The 14522-nt window shown below is 38.9% G+C and overlaps 4 protein-coding genes across 5 annotated transcripts; 2 read left to right on the forward strand and 2 right to left on the reverse strand.

Moving 5' to 3' along the window:
- Positions 1-668: 668 nt before the first annotated feature.
- On the reverse strand, positions 669-2113 carry LOC149381212 (uncharacterized protein At2g27730, mitochondrial-like). Its single transcript, XM_089629949.1, has 4 exons — positions 2002-2113; positions 1710-1838; positions 1452-1490; positions 669-1099 (listed from the first exon to the last, which is right to left on the reverse strand). The coding sequence occupies exons 2-4, from the start codon at positions 1809-1811 to the stop codon at positions 893-895; spliced, it is 348 nt and encodes a 115-aa protein (XP_089486075.1). The 5' UTR covers positions 1812-1838; positions 2002-2113; the 3' UTR covers positions 669-892.
- Positions 2114-2570: 457 nt separating this feature from the next.
- LOC149381213 (protein transport protein SEC23 D-like) lies at positions 2571-8590 on the reverse strand. The gene is made up of 14 exons (XM_089630736.1): positions 8191-8590; positions 8051-8113; positions 7068-7121; positions 6802-6974; positions 6460-6646; positions 6225-6370; positions 5962-6116; positions 5421-5502; positions 5024-5139; positions 4464-4565; positions 4110-4233; positions 3479-3756; positions 3157-3371; positions 2571-3091 (listed from the first exon to the last, which is right to left on the reverse strand). The coding sequence occupies exons 1-14, from the start codon at positions 8516-8518 to the stop codon at positions 2880-2882; spliced, it is 2235 nt and encodes a 744-aa protein (XP_089486862.1). The 5' UTR covers positions 8519-8590; the 3' UTR covers positions 2571-2879.
- Positions 8591-8720: 130 nt separating this feature from the next.
- LOC149381214 (uncharacterized) lies at positions 8721-10308 on the forward strand. Of its 2 annotated transcripts, none has more exons than XM_089630737.1 (4): positions 8721-8801; positions 9179-9368; positions 9437-9592; positions 9679-10307. In XM_089630737.1, the coding sequence occupies exons 2-4, from the start codon at positions 9251-9253 to the stop codon at positions 9768-9770; spliced, it is 366 nt and encodes a 121-aa protein (XP_089486863.1). In that variant the 5' UTR covers positions 8721-8801; positions 9179-9250; the 3' UTR covers positions 9771-10307. The 2 variants fall into 2 exon arrangements, with proteins under 2 accessions (XP_089486863.1, XP_089486864.1); XM_089630738.1 differs by lacking the exon at positions 8721-8801 and adding an exon at positions 8867-8888 and having other exon boundaries at positions 9679-10308.
- Positions 10309-12712: 2404 nt separating this feature from the next.
- LOC149381215 (gamma-glutamylcyclotransferase 2-3-like) lies at positions 12713-14384 on the forward strand. Its single transcript, XM_089600732.1, has 8 exons — positions 12713-12960; positions 13037-13113; positions 13205-13258; positions 13337-13393; positions 13469-13509; positions 13600-13671; positions 14002-14081; positions 14176-14384. Exons 1-8 carry the CDS (start codon positions 12852-12854, stop codon positions 14259-14261), a joined length of 576 nt encoding a protein of 191 aa, XP_089456858.1. The 5' UTR covers positions 12713-12851; the 3' UTR covers positions 14262-14384.
- Positions 14385-14522: the final 138 nt, after the last annotated feature.

Consider the following 14522-nt stretch of genomic DNA (forward strand, 5'->3'; position numbering starts at 1 on the left):
GGAAAACTATTTGCGAGTTCCAATTTTGCCCTTCCTAGATCTGTATAATTACAGCTATAAGAATAGTAAAGCACTCCACTCCAAATCTAAAAATATTTCCCACAATTGGATTGATTTCCACCAAAATCGGTCCATTTATTTCATAATCGTGTATATAATTTTCATATATCAACAATCCTTGAGAGCTGACAAACCTCCGGAGGAAGTCCGGAGAGGTGAACCTAGAATGGGCAGTCTGCGAACGAGACTTCGTCAAGTGTAAGGTGCTTATGCCAGGGCTCGGCGTACTATTTAATCTGTGCGTGCGTGCATGCGTTCGTGCGATTTTAAGAATGCAAAGTTTTTCAGCGTAGCCTAGTATTTTAGTGAGTTTACTTTGTTAGATTTCTTTCTTTTTTTCTTTTTGTTTGAAACTCATGTTAACAAACGACTACTTATACTCATCACCCGATCCATTCCCATTTATTTTTATTGAAATGTGCATATCATATTCGGGTAAAGCACACCATACTCATCTATGTGGTTTTTCATAATGGACACAATTCACCTCTCTCAGTATGCTTATTAGTATGCTCTTTACTACTACGTAACTTAAGACTTAGATGAAGCCTTGACTTTATTTATGATCTTACGAGTCAACAGGAAAATTCTTAGCCAAAACCAACCCCTGAAAAGAGAAAGAAATAGCCTGATTGAATTCAATGGAAAATATCGTTTTAATCCAAAGAAATACAGCGGAGAAATTTTGGAAAATCGAATCTGCAAAGCACTGAAGAAGGAATCAGAGATATATGATGGCAACTCAGTAACACATTATGTGATGTCACAAAAAAACATGGTTTTCATTGTGTTATTATTAGCGGTGTCCATTTGCAAGGTTTAAGAGGATGAGTCAGTCCTGGATTTCAGGCTTCTTTTCGCTCCCTTTGATGAACCATCCGAGAGCGGCGCAAGCTGTGACCACGCCCACCATGACAGCGTAGTTCCGGTTCTTGTCTGTCGACACTTTCTCCGTCGAAGACACCGTCGGCCCAGCAGGCTTGGCTTCCATGGTTTCCGCCGAGGCTGCTGAGCTGATTTTCTCTTCTGGTTTTGGGCCCTGTGTCACAGCATTACCGAGCATGAGTTCAAGACTCGAAAGAAATATAAGGGAAAGAGCTTTTTTTTTTTTGCTGAATATGAGAACAAGTTCAAGGGAACAAATACTCAAGTTTGGCTAATATTCTAATATACAATTCGATGGCAGTGTTATTTTTGGTCAAGACACGTTCGAGTTCAATGGTTATAGAGCCTAGATCAACAGTCTGACCCACCTAGACCTTGAACACACAGCAAAAATCAAAACTACTTTAACGAAGGCATTGAAATATATTTGCTGCTTCGCTACAAAAAAAGACACCATTCATATATCATGATTATTTAAAACTGATTATATAAGATTAAGCGCATACCTTGCGTGCAAGCTTCTCAAGCTTCTCTTGCTCAGATTTCTGAAATAGTGAGGATCGTATAAGAAAAATTAGATTAGAAGACAATAATACCACGGCAATGAAGTTCGAGTATAAGACTTGAATCGTTTATACGCACTACATAAAACTCATACACCTAACAACCAAACTCAAAACATATAATCCAAAGGCGAGTAATCGCAATATGTTCCGATCAAACTGAAAGAAGTAACGATTGTGAAAGAAGGATATGGAAATTGCCTTGATATAGATGTTCTCGGCAGCTTTTTCCTCCTCGCTTAGCATTTTTCCGCCGCTGGAGAACCTCCGAGACGCAAATCGAGCGATCATCCTCGATGCCATTTCCTTCGAATATAAAGCTTTGCAAGCCTGTATAACTCAAAATCACACAACCACGATACTCTTTAGATTTTGCATCTACAACACTCTGATTGGGCGACTTCATTGAAAAATTCTCAGCCAAATGAAAAGAAAAGTAAAAAAAACTGAACAGACTATGTCGTCTTAACAGACGAATAGAGAGAGTCAGTACCGAAGATTTCGTAAGAGGAATGCGAAGGCGAAGCAGAATGAAAGAAATTGGTGACGGTCGCTAAGTTAAAAGCCAAACAAAACAAAGACCTAAAATGCCTTCGATTTGGGTATCACGCAAAATCGCAAAAACTAATACCGACACTTGGCTGTAAATCGTCAATTGTCACGTTTCATTGCATTGCACACAACTCTTACAATTATTCTCGTGTCACTTCGACTGTTACTAATTTTATCTATGTAATTTCTGATGCTACAAATTTCCCTTAACAATACACAAATTTCTCACAAAGTATAGCCCGAAGTGGAAAATCAAAATATACACAAAAAATGTTTAAATGCTTTATGTGCATACAAAAAATAATTGATTTTTTTCATATTAAAAACACCAAAATAGAAAGATGAAAATTCGACGTCGAAAAGGATGAGCAAATTAGGAACTCGGCAAACAATTATTCAATAAATTCAACTATAAACTGTTTTATACCGAAAACAAAGTATGTTTTAAATAATTTGTGTATGTAACCAATTAGGTGAGTGATGGCCTCTAGCAGGAAATGCAAACACATGTATCAGCTACTTGGTCCACTCCATGAACCAATCAATTAAAAAATCAAAATCCCCCGTGACAGAGTTATATTATTCACCCATCCAACAAAAAATTTTAAAAAGGGGAGAGAGAGAGAGAGAGAGAGAGAGAGAGAGAGAGAGAGAGAGAGAGAGAGAGAGAACCATCTCTTGCATTCTCTCATCTGTGTCTTACAGTACAAGAAAGAAAATTGTGAAACATCCCTACTTTGTTTTGTATATAATTGTTCATGACTTCCTTTCCCAAGCGACTTATTGTTCGTTGAGAAAAACACTCATAATCTACATAACCTATTTCATGTATTCCAAAACGCTGCGCGCGATTTCGTCGAGAAAGGAAACAAAACCCGTGACGCTAGTGAGACCGCTTCCGTCGACGTCTTGTTCTTCGATTAAATAGTTCTCGAAAACAGAGGCATCCTCTTGCCCTCCCCGGATAAATATGAGTTTCGGAGTTATACACCTCTCTTGCTTCAGTTTGTTGATTGTCTTTCTCAGCAAGCCTACACAAACCAATAATTTTTAATTTTTCCCTAAAATCTTTAGTAATAGAAAGCACAAGACTTACAATCATGGGGTGGAGGGAAAGGGATCGCGGGATCTGCTGTGGAAGAGTAAAACACGACCAGAGTCGTAAAAGCGTCGAGGAAAAATATTGGGCTTCCACTGGTAATCAGGGCAGCACGGCTCAACGAGTGGCGGGGATATGCTTGCTTCTCCGGATCCGAATACGAGGTCAGAACCGGATACACGGCACGGTGAAGAGAGCTCGGATCAAGTGCGCTGCAATAAAATGTATATCATCAAACAAAGACACGAAGTAGAAGCTGAGAGGTCATAATACCACGTAATTCTAATTCTTATACGCCTTTAATTATTCATATTAGCACCTTAATAGGCACTGCAAGTAGATTCGGTAATCGGGATGTACGCCCTCTTCGTGGAGACGGAGAAGGGGGTTTCGAAGCAGAGCAAAGATTAGTCGAGGCAAATGCTGCATTTGGGGGCACTGTGAGAATGAAACATCGACCTGAGAAGTCATCGAGCTCCCATTCTTGTATTGAACAAGCTTGTAGGCTTGATTGTATTGAGCCGTCAAGATCACCAGCCAATCATGAAGCAACAGTCTACCCTCTCGAACCCCGTCCTCCAATGAAGCCAATATAACCTACAAGGTCGAGAATGTTTTAGCGATCTGGATTCAGCTTTTCCTGTCCTAAGACAATGAAACATGAAATAAACCCAGCCATTTGTTGATTTATTAGAGTCTAGAGCTTAACGAACAGCGTGTAATGTATAGCACCACACCAGGGGTAAGAACAATACCGAATGTGCCCTTAAGTTCCGACACTCTTTTAGTCCGGGTTAAAAATATTGCATGTTCAATACGATTTTCCATACAACTTAAAATGTGCAAATACGGTTCAATCCATAAAACAGACATTGGAACAAATAAGATTGACAGCACAATGTTAGAAGAACCAATACACAATGTTAGAAACAGATATTTACGAGAATCACCTTGTGAACAAGTAACGACAGAACCACTTCGGAGTCAACACTGTCATAAATCTCACTGATGTCTCGAGCAGTAGAAAATTGTAAAGTTCTTATTCTTAGTCGACGCTTAAGTGAGTATTTTCCCCTGCAAAAACATTTAGTATGTTTTCATTCAGAAAGTCCAAACAGAATTTATCTGTCATACCCGACTAAGCACAATGCTTTTACAACCTAACATATGTTATTACAAGTCATGAATATGATAAAGCAGAACAAATATGCACCAACAAGTTTCCCATAAGAGAGCGAGGACATACACAACAATTCCACGGCTTAAACAAACCACAATATAAAGCAGAGTGCAAATCGCCATACCTACTAGAGGAATTCAGCTCAGAATTAGAAAGCTGTTCGGGGGGAACAATAACTGTGTATTGAAATGCAATCTGTATCATCGGAGGAGGATCAGATCCATGCCTGTACAAGTACAGAAATTATTCATGAAACACATCAGATTCAACTATTATCCCACAGATAAAGTTACAAAATCAAGAGAAGGTAACAGGTTTACTTTATACATTTTATATTTATTTTTATTGGAATCGCTACAATTCCTAGTATATCTAGTCCATTGACTGTAATGAGATGAGTAAAAGGCCAGAAGTAGTTTGATACATTAAACAATAAATTGATAATTATGTAGGCCCAAAATACTCTGATTTTCAGGTTTTTTTTTTTTTTTTTTTTGGAGGAAGCAGATCATGTTTTTCAATCCTGCCAATTATTGCGTTTCTTGATGTATCATGAAATCTAAAAAAGTTCTCATTTTTCTTTACTCTATACATCCACAGCTAATTCCACTGTAGTCATCAAATATATTCAAAATTAGATGGTACCATATAGGCAACGAACGGCAAAAGAATTCCAACCCATACCTTGAAAAACCATCAGCACTTGTGAACTCAAAGTCATAAGCATATGTTGCAAATGAATCACAACAAATGATGTGTTGAACATGCTCATACTGTGGGTCTGGGAAAAAATGGCCAAACTGCAACATGATATAGAAAAAAAAAATTGATAAGAAAATTTAGTTTTGGTATAATGAAAGCCTCAACTTTCATTATCATCTACCTCTGCGGCTTAAATGAAGTTACAGTCAACAAAAAGCTTAATAATTTAACAAACAACTTACTCCGAAGGAAAGTAACCATATAAAATTTACAACTAACAGATAATATAAATTTAAATCAGCCCATACACATCCGCATAAAAAAATAAAAAATAAAAAACACTCTAAAGACCACACAAAATAACAGTGTTGCAACTCACAGAATGGCCAGGTTTAAATTCAGTAGAAGTCCTCAATCTCAATATACAGCCGAAGGCATATGGTCTACTAAGCATCCGATACCTGTAAAAAAAAGTACAGCAAAAAATAAGATCACATGAGAATGCAAGGATCGAAACATAAACATAATCACATACAGCTCTTTGGTTATCCACTTCTTGTAAGGGTTTTAACGATTTTTTAACGTCAGATCTCGTTCGAGATTGAGCTAGTGTCCTGTAGCTAAGTGGCTGGTCTAGAGCCTGGGATTTACAGCCCTTCCCTAGTACCATTGCACTTTTCCTTGTAATTGGCTGTGCAAGATTCACATCTTGCATAGACTTCATTTATATATAAAATTTAATTTCTACTAAAAAATATGAAGTGAATATCAGTGTTCCAAGAACAGGCACACACGCAACCTAAAGGTCTAGATTTATTTTTTCCCAAACTTAAATTAAAGAAAAGTATTCCTTTGACAGCTATAGAGCATCATCTTCAACTGCAGAAGTTGAAACACTATGCTATGGTGTCCATACTTACATATCTTGTGGAAGTGTTGAATCATCAGTACTTGTATAGAAATATAATGAGCCTCCACTTTCTATACTAAGAAACTTGAGTGAAGCCAAATCTGTATACTCATTTGTGACGGCAAATATATCAACGCAAACACCTGCTTGGACAGCAAGGGCAGCCTGTAAATTATAGTTCAAACCATGATTATTTGCTAGAAAGGGATGAATAATCCACACAAATAAAATTAAAACATATATTTATAATATCGAAAGAAAGGACTATGTCACCAGATCTTTGTAGAAAGGTGTCTGCTCAGGAAGTAAAGCCCTGTCTGCATCTTCTCCTTTGCTAGCATATTGTTCGCCATACCGCCTTGTATCTAGAGTCCCAGCTCCATAATCAGGAGGACCAGATAGAAAGGCAAAAACTCTAGCTGCATTTACAATCACGGGAGATAAACACCAATTATTCTCAACTATCAAACAAAAGCTCGTTGCTCCATTAGAACCATATATCACCAACCTAAAGCAAATGTAGTTCCGTATTCCGAGCCAAGGTAGTTCATAAGGGCTTCCATTGCAACACCAAAACCTCTCCCACCCATCAAAACACCGTCAAGTCCTTGTCCTGCCCCTGTGGTTCTCTCCCATGAAGCCGTTGGCCTAAGAGTTTCAAGTGCAGCTGCAATAAGGTCTTTACAAGTTTCTACCTGCAGAGAAGTAACTTTCACTTTGAGAAATATAACGAGAACAAACAATTTCACTAGTAAAGAAGAAACTGAAATAAATCCGTTTTGACAGCGAGGTATTATTGGGAGAAACTAAGAATAATTAAGTGAATAAAAACTAATAACGACTACCATACAGGAGCCAAGAACTGTAGCAAAGGCATAACATCTTCAAGTTCTATCGGCAAAGCGTCCTCTGTATCAGGGGGAATGAAAACATTCTTAACGACTGGTATCGGTCCCTGAACGTTGTAGAGCCCCAATTTATGGCTGAAGGTAGCTAGCCCAAACAGAGAACCAGGCCCAAGAGCTGGAAATAAACAATGGTGATGATAAGAGTTATTTCTGAACAGGGGGAAGAAAATAACAGCCATCATATAGATGTCACAGTAAAGTTACGGACCTTCTAATGCTGCCAGAAGTGCACTCTTAGTTAGCTCCAAAAACTCCTCTGAGGCTGCAAATTGTTCAGAAAGAAACAAGAAGGTCACACCTTTCCTAAGACAGTATTATATATATATATATATATATATATATATATATATATATATATATATATATATATACACACAGGCGAGAAGGGCAATGAGATGGACAACTATGTTTCTAGTAATCACAAGACTGTAATATGTAAGAGATAACAGAGGCAATGCCATCAAAGATTTTAGTTATTAATTGACAAAGAATAATAAACTTTGGTGCCTTCAAATTCATAGCTTATACAGGATCCCATGACTCATATATATATATATATATATATATATATATATATATATATATATATATATATATATATACATGCGAGAAGGGCAATGAGATGGACAACTATGTTTCTAGTAATCACAAGACTGTAATATGTAAGAGATAACAGAGGCAATGCCATCAAAGATTTTAGCTATTAATTGACAAAGAATAATAAACTTTGTTGCCTTCAAATTCATAGCTTATACAGGATCCCATGACTCGTCTTCAGTAACTTAACCAAACAGGCATCGGTTTGCCAGTTCCAATGCTGTAAAAAGCATAAAACTAGATTATTCGACAAGAAAGATCACGAGTTTAAACCGAGTCTAAGACGTGCTCATTGATCAATTCAATCAACACACATTGGCAACGGCCTGCTCAAAAGTGAAATTAATCAACACAGCATCTCAGAGCATAGGATAAGAGCCCACCAACGTTCGAGGAATCTAAAATCAGAGAAAGAAATAAACACTTGATTTGTATTCGAACAATCACTCCCCGGTTAAACAAGAGGAAAAGCTTTACTCAAACCTACCTCTAAAAACAATGTTATACTATATACCAACCAATCTTCAGTGACGAAAGAGCCTAATTGCAATTACCAAAACAACGTATAACAGGACGAAAAAGGCGAAATCTTACAAGACAGATCAATGGCAGCGACGTAGACTGGCTGAGGCTGCATCCCCTGGTCCGATCCATCGACTGCAGAAAAGAGATCGTGTCGTTAGAGAAAAATCGATGGCAAGAGAGGAATCGCGATTGTGAATGCGAAGACGAACCTGGAAGTTCGAGATCGACGAAGGAGGAGGTGAGTTCGGGGGCGGCGTTGGGGAGAGAGTAGCGAGCGATGGCTTCGGAGGAGAGGCCGTTGAAATGAGAGCAGAGGCAACAAGTCCAGCTCCACTGGTCGAGCTCGCAGAAAGTGTTGAAGTACGCCCAGCAATTCTCGCACCGCGGAAGGAGATCGCCATCGCCGCCGTAAGAGGCCGTACGGCCCTCCTCGTCCTCCGCCGCCAGAGGCCTCACCGTCACGCCCCACGGAAGACCCGAACTCTCCTGCGCATCAGAATCCGCCGGAAACCGGCACACCGTTGCCCGAACCGCCATCGCCTTTTCTCGCCAAATCCGCAAACCAGAAATCAAAGAATGAAATTCAGTGCAGCGACGACGAGCATGAGGAGAGTAGAAATGGCGCCACGTGACGAGGGCCAATTGGTGCGCGCCACGTCATCGGACGATGTGGCACTGGAGGAGAAATGTACTTCGTTATTCCCAAAGTACCCTTAATTGAGCGTACACAAACCAGATCCCAAATTGGTGAATTAAGCCCGCTCTGCTCACAGGTCATAGCCCAGCGGAACCGTTTACTCTTCACGCTGCTCGTCGTTCGGTACTCACTCAATCTATCTTCATTCTTGATCACCCTTATTTTATTTTTCTTTTCCTCTTTTCTTCTGAAATCGATGATATGAGATAGGTTTGTTTGTTCTCTGTTGAATGAATCGTTCTTTATATTGCTCTCTATAGTAGTATTGGTAATCGCATTTTTCATTTTAATGGAAGAACCGGATAACAAGTCTGCTTACAAATACCATCACAGCAGTTCGACTTTGAAAACACAGATCATATGCTGAGCCATAGCCCATAGATTAAACACCGAGGCTTCTGAAATTGTTATTAGCTAATACCTGTTACGAGCAAGCAGCTATATATGGCTTAGTCATAGAAATGTGTTCCAACCATTACCAACTTTATTTTTTCCTGTAGAGTTACATGAAGGAAGTGGTGTTATAATTGGTGAAGCGAGTGGTCGAAAGTGATTCTGAATTGGTGCGAGCGATGGAAAATGGGCTGTGTTCAACGGCGAGCAGTGTGCTGAGTGATTTCGATTCCACCGCCCAACTCACTCTCGCCACCCAAACACGTCTCTCCGAAGCTCTCCACCGTCTCAACCAAGGTCTCTCTCTCTCTCTCTCTCACATTATTACTTGTTTCAAGTATATTTTATTTATTGGTTGGTGGCAGAGCTGGACCGGCTTCTAGAAGATGCCCCGGCCCCGTTCACGATGCACTACGCAGGCAAGATCTGTGGGGTCAGGAAGAGAGTGTCGTCGCTCAATTCCCTCCTAGGCTCCGTCCAACACAGGCTCGATAACATCGATCGCCTCATCTCGCTCAACGGTACTATCCACTCGCTGCGTTTACTTGATATTTTTTCCTTGTTTGTTCGTTTGTTGTTGCTTTTCATGGTGAATGACTTGGCGCAGAGAAAACGGAGGCTCGAGAACATAATCAAGAAGACGACCACACAGCTACTAACACCATCAACGGCAGTGACACGGGAAAAGGGCGGTGTTAGAAACAAGCTCTCGTCCTGCTATACACCAGATCAAGGATACTTTGGATAAATTATATAGATTAGTGAATTGTTTTCTTTCGTGTGTTGAAGTTTTTTTTTAATAGTTGAATGTACATGAAGAAATGGGAGCAGTGCTGAGTTCAATAAATGAGCATGAATTCTGCACTTAAGATAAGAAAGACTATAGAAAACTCATCAAAGATTTTATATCTAGCCCGTATTTCCTATCAACGCAGCGTTTATGCGTGGTTTGGCCAAGACTTTTTTGGCCGATGGTCTTGAGAGGCCGAGTGTTATTGGTTTTGGCCAAGCACTTTGGTCTGGGTGGGCTTGAGCTTTTCTTTGGACTCGGTTCAAGGGTTTACTCTTGAGGGCTCTTCTTGAGGACATGACTCGTTCGTCAGCTCATCCGTGAGCCCAAATATTATGATAGTATGTTTGGGTTTTGTATTTGAGCTTGTCGTTTCCTTTTATAGAGAAACAACATCATAACACTATTTGCAAGGACGAAGCTACAGCCAACCTCGAGGGTTTTTTTTTTTTTTTTGAGGTAATGGCGGCATAAATACCTAAAGTTTTTCACTAGATACATTTAACTACCTAATCTTTTTTTTCGACGGGTAAAATACCTATTGTTTGATTTTAGTATCACCGTCACAACTAAACCGTTAAATATGGATGAAAATACCACGTGTCAGGCACGTGAGGACTAATTTGTCAAAAAAAATCCATCTTTGCACTCATACTATAAATTTGTCAACTAAATACCTTGAAACTCATTTATTTAATTATTAAATATTAAAAAAGTTAACAACCAGATCAAGCTTCCATTGTGCAGAGCAAGGATACCGATGCTAAGGAAGAAGCTGGAGATGAAGAGTCGGAACATGTTGGAGGCTTTTTGGGCATCCTTGGAGTGACCTCTCACGAGGCTGTTGAAAGCGGCCGAGTCTTTCACCCCCGTCTTCATCAGCTGCCGGAAAAAGTTCTCGGCTTTCCCGGTCTCCCCGTTCAGGCAGAGATGCTCGATCACCGGGTTGTACACGCTCGCCTCCATCGCGGCGGAGCCGCTCCTCCGTGGCTGAAGCACGATCTCCTTCTCGACGAGCTCGTCCACGAGCTTCGCCGCTCGGCCGTGGAGCCCGGCGTCGCAGAAGCTCTGGATCAGATCCCCGTAGTGACCACAGTTCGTCGGGACTCTCTGCGAGGTCATCGTCTCTCCACCATCCCCGGACTTGCAGTGACCCGAGAGAAGCTTCGAAAAGATGGACTTGTCCTTCGGGACGACCCGCCTCTGCACCATCTCCCTCAGCAGAGCCACATCCACCATAGACCGCACCACCGCCAGCGGGCTCCCCAACCCCTCACAGCGTCCACGTTAGCTTCGTCCTTCTCCTCGGATTTGGGATTGTCGGGAATGGAGGAGGAGAGGATCGAAGAGGACGTCGAGCTGAGACGAGATTCTGTCGAAGATGAAGTGGCGGATATTCATCGAAAATGCAAGTTGAAGATCCCCAATTGATGGGCCTTATACAGATTAAGGAAGAGTGTTTTTTTAATTTAGTTTTATTTATATATTAATTGTTTTTATATGAGCTCCAAGATTTATTTTTTGACAAATTAGTCCTCATGTGCCTTGGCACATGGCATTTCCAACCAAACAAAACAGTTTAGTAGTAACGATGATACTAAAATCAAACAATAGGTATTTTACCCGTCGAAAAAAAAGATTAGGTAGTTAAATGTATCTAGTGAAAAACTTTAGGTATTTATGCCGCCATTACCTCTTTTTTTTTGTATTTTTTGTCCATATTTCATAAATTTTTTAATTTAAAAATTAGACCCTTGAACTTTTTTTTTTACATATTAACCCCTAATCTAAATTCCTGACTTCATGCTTATTTCAATTGTTATATTTTGTTACTAATGGTAGTTGAGTTTTAAAAGTTTGATAAAATTGAAGTATTAAGTCATAAATAATATTGAGATTTATAACTGAAGAAACCTATTCAAACTTAAGAATTTTATTTTACCATACGTTTCAGATTTTTTTTATTTCTAGCCATTCTGCTTATGTGGCACATTGTTTATACCATTTTTACCCTTATTAATTAGTTAATATAATTTATTTTCGAAATTAATAAAATCTAATTTATTATTCAAAATCCCTAATTATTAGGATCTCATATATCCCACTCTCTCTCTCTCTATCTATTTTCACGTTCACTCTTTCTATCTCTCTCTCATCACATTCTTTAGTCATGGAAAAAAATTAAAAACATAAAAAAAACCCAGTTAATAGTCGTTAATAACTGTTGATAGGTTTCTACTTCAACTAATAATCGGTAATAAATGTTAATAGGTTTCTACCAAAAACCTATTAACAGCTATTACCGACTATTAACTGCGATGTTGTTTTTTCAACTTTCGTTATGGCTAAAAATGTAACAAAGAGAGAGAGAGAGAGTATTTAAGTATAGATAAATTATTTTCATTTAATTTATTTTTAGCAAAGAATTAGGGGAAAAAATAAGGGTAATTATCTTATTACATCAAAGATTGGCTAATTATCAAATATTACTAAAGTGTTGACTATTTTACAATTCTAAGTTTTAAAAAGGCTAAGAAGCTAGAGCATCCAATAATATAATATTTGACCCTCTAAAAAGTTCATAATAATGTGGTACCTAGGATAGTCTAGTGGTAATTCCACACCACCTCCTGTGTAGAGGTCGTGGGTTCAATCCCCACTACAGTAAAACTGCCTTAAAAAAAAAAAAAAGTTCATAATAATGAGCCTTCAAAAAAAAAAAATTCATAATGAAATTTCTAACGTATTCTCCAATAGAATTATTATTAATTTAATAGTTGTTTTTTGAGAGAGGGGGGGGGGGGGGGGGGGAGGTGAGCTGGCAAATATTGAATTTTTTTATTTTTATTTTATCGAATCTGGCAAATATTGATAGGAGAATAGAAAGAGAGGCTAGCTATTATGTAGTTGAAGGAAAAGTCGTTGGCTTTAAACCCAAAATAAGGGAGAGAGAGAGAGAGAGAGAGAGAGAGAGAGAGAAAGAGAGAGAGATGGCGATGTGGGTATTCGGGTACGGATCTCTGATATGGAAAGCGGGGTTCAACTGCGATGAACGAGTTGTTGGGTTCATCAAAGACTATCGCCGAGTTTTCTATCAAGGTCGTCGTCTCTTTTGACTCTCTTCTTGAAGTTTGATTGCCTTAGTAATGATTGTTTTGTTGGTTGGTGTATATAGGCAGTACGGACCACAGAGGAACGCCCGAGTACCCAGGAAGAACAGTGACATTGGAGGCCTCCATTGGACACACGTGTGTGAGTCTGTTTCCCCTTTTTGCTTCTGCTTTTGAATTCAACACACAACACAATCAATCTAATGCTCTGCCTCTCCTCTCCTCTCCACCAGTGGGGAGCCGCGTACAGGATCACCAACAAGGAAGACCAACAGACTGCCTTGACGGTACTTTCTTCTCTCAACTCAATGCTTTCTTGTTTTTTCTCACTCACTCATTCATGTCACAACTCACAACCACCACAGTACTTGGAAGTGAGAGAGAAACAATACGACCACAAAGCTTATGTTGATTTCTTCACTGTAAGTCCCTGCATTAGTATTTGTTTACTAGATTATTATGTGAGGATGATTAATGGATCAATTTGTGTTGTTTAGGATCCTTTGGCTAATACTCCGGCTGTTTCGGGAGTGATGGTGTAAGTAAGTGGGTAAATTGTAACCCGGCCTTTTGCTATTACTGGCCTCACATTTTTTTTTTTTTTTTTTTTATCTATCATGGTTTTTAGATACATTGCATCTCCGGACACCACCAAAAACGTCAACTACTTGGGCCCAGCTTCCGTCTCCGAAATCGCCAAGTGAGTGATTTACTACGAAAAATGAAAATTTTGAAGGGAAGTGCGAGGGAAAAACAAAATTTCCTATTGTGTTTGATAATTTTTTGTTAGAGAACGTATAGTAAATTTTCATTACCTATGAGTTTTTGATGGGATTACCCGTTTGCGAATTCGTTTGGATTTTTATTTCCAGCCAACTTTTCTATAGAAGATAAAATTTCAATTGTAGTTTTTTTTTTTTTTTTTTCCTTTCTTCAAATTATATTTCCTTCGAGTTTTCCTCAATCAAACAATATTCGCACATTTTCTTATGGTAATTATTAATTAAAAAAAAAAAGAATTGGTGTGCAGGCAAATTGTTAAAGCTCAAGGACCATCGGGACCAAACACGGAATATCTTTTCCGGCTTGAATCGGCTCTTCTTGAAATTGGTGAGTTAATTGATCAATATATATATATATATTTTTTTTTTATAAAAAACTTAACGTTTGTACTCTTATTTATTTTATTTTGGTGTTGGGTCAGGGTGCAAAGACAAGCACGTAATGGATGTGGCAAACGAGGTGAGGCAGATTCTTTCAGAGAAAGAGGCGGATTCAGCTGATGTGTAGCTGTATGTATTGCTTGCTTGGATTCTCACATAAAACAAACTACTCAATTGATATGTGCACTGCATTAGTGGGTCTTTTGTATTTCAACTCATTATTCTCTAAATCTGAAATTTTTTATAATCATGCTTCAATTTGGCCATTTGCATCCACAACGACTGCATGTCGTTATTAGAATCTTTTAATACGTACTAAATGAGAAGACTGTTATGGCATTTGATTTGGCTTCTAATGTTAATGCGTCAAATCTTAATGAGGGGAGGA

This window comes from Urtica dioica, chromosome 11 (assembly GCF_054948205.1).
Source record: "Urtica dioica subsp. dioica isolate 48M chromosome 11, U.dioica_male_clone48M_v1_H2, whole genome shotgun sequence".
Lineage (NCBI taxonomy): Eukaryota > Viridiplantae > Streptophyta > Magnoliopsida > Rosales > Urticaceae > Urtica > Urtica dioica.

Excerpts from the sequence above, each read along its gene's own strand:
- LOC149381213 (XM_089630736.1), bottom strand. The coding sequence starts at position 8,518 with ATGGCGGTTCGGGCAACGGTGTGCCGGTTTCCGGCGGATTCTGATGCG. Across the intron at positions 5,140-5,420 it reads AATTTAAACCTGGCCATTCT|TTTGGCCATTTTTTCCCAGA; the intron begins GTGAGTTGCAAC and ends ATCATGTTGCAG. Across the intron at positions 4,234-4,463 it reads GAGCTGAATTCCTCTAGTAG|GGGAAAATACTCACTTAAGC; the intron begins GTATGGCGATTT and ends ATGTTTTTGCAG.
- LOC149381215 (XM_089600732.1), top strand. The coding sequence starts at position 12,852 with ATGGCGATGTGGGTATTCGGGTACGGATCTCTGATATGGAAAGCGGGG. Across the intron at positions 13,510-13,599 it reads GCTGTTTCGGGAGTGATGGT|ATACATTGCATCTCCGGACA; the intron begins GTAAGTAAGTGG and ends CATGGTTTTTAG. Across the intron at positions 13,672-14,001 it reads TCCGTCTCCGAAATCGCCAA|GCAAATTGTTAAAGCTCAAG; the intron begins GTGAGTGATTTA and ends ATTGGTGTGCAG.
- LOC149381212 (XM_089629949.1), bottom strand. The coding sequence starts at position 1,811 with ATGGCATCGAGGATGATCGCTCGATTTGCGTCTCGGAGGTTCTCCAGC. Across the intron at positions 1,491-1,709 it reads CCGAGAACATCTATATCAAG|AAATCTGAGCAAGAGAAGCT; the intron begins GCAATTTCCATA and ends TCACTATTTCAG. Across the intron at positions 1,100-1,451 it reads TTGAGAAGCTTGCACGCAAG|GGCCCAAAACCAGAAGAGAA; the intron begins GTATGCGCTTAA and ends GCTGTGACACAG.
- LOC149381214 (XM_089630737.1), top strand. The coding sequence starts at position 9,251 with ATGGAAAATGGGCTGTGTTCAACGGCGAGCAGTGTGCTGAGTGATTTC. Across the intron at positions 9,369-9,436 it reads TCTCCACCGTCTCAACCAAG|AGCTGGACCGGCTTCTAGAA; the intron begins GTCTCTCTCTCT and ends GGTTGGTGGCAG. Across the intron at positions 9,593-9,678 it reads TCGCCTCATCTCGCTCAACG|AGAAAACGGAGGCTCGAGAA; the intron begins GTACTATCCACT and ends GACTTGGCGCAG.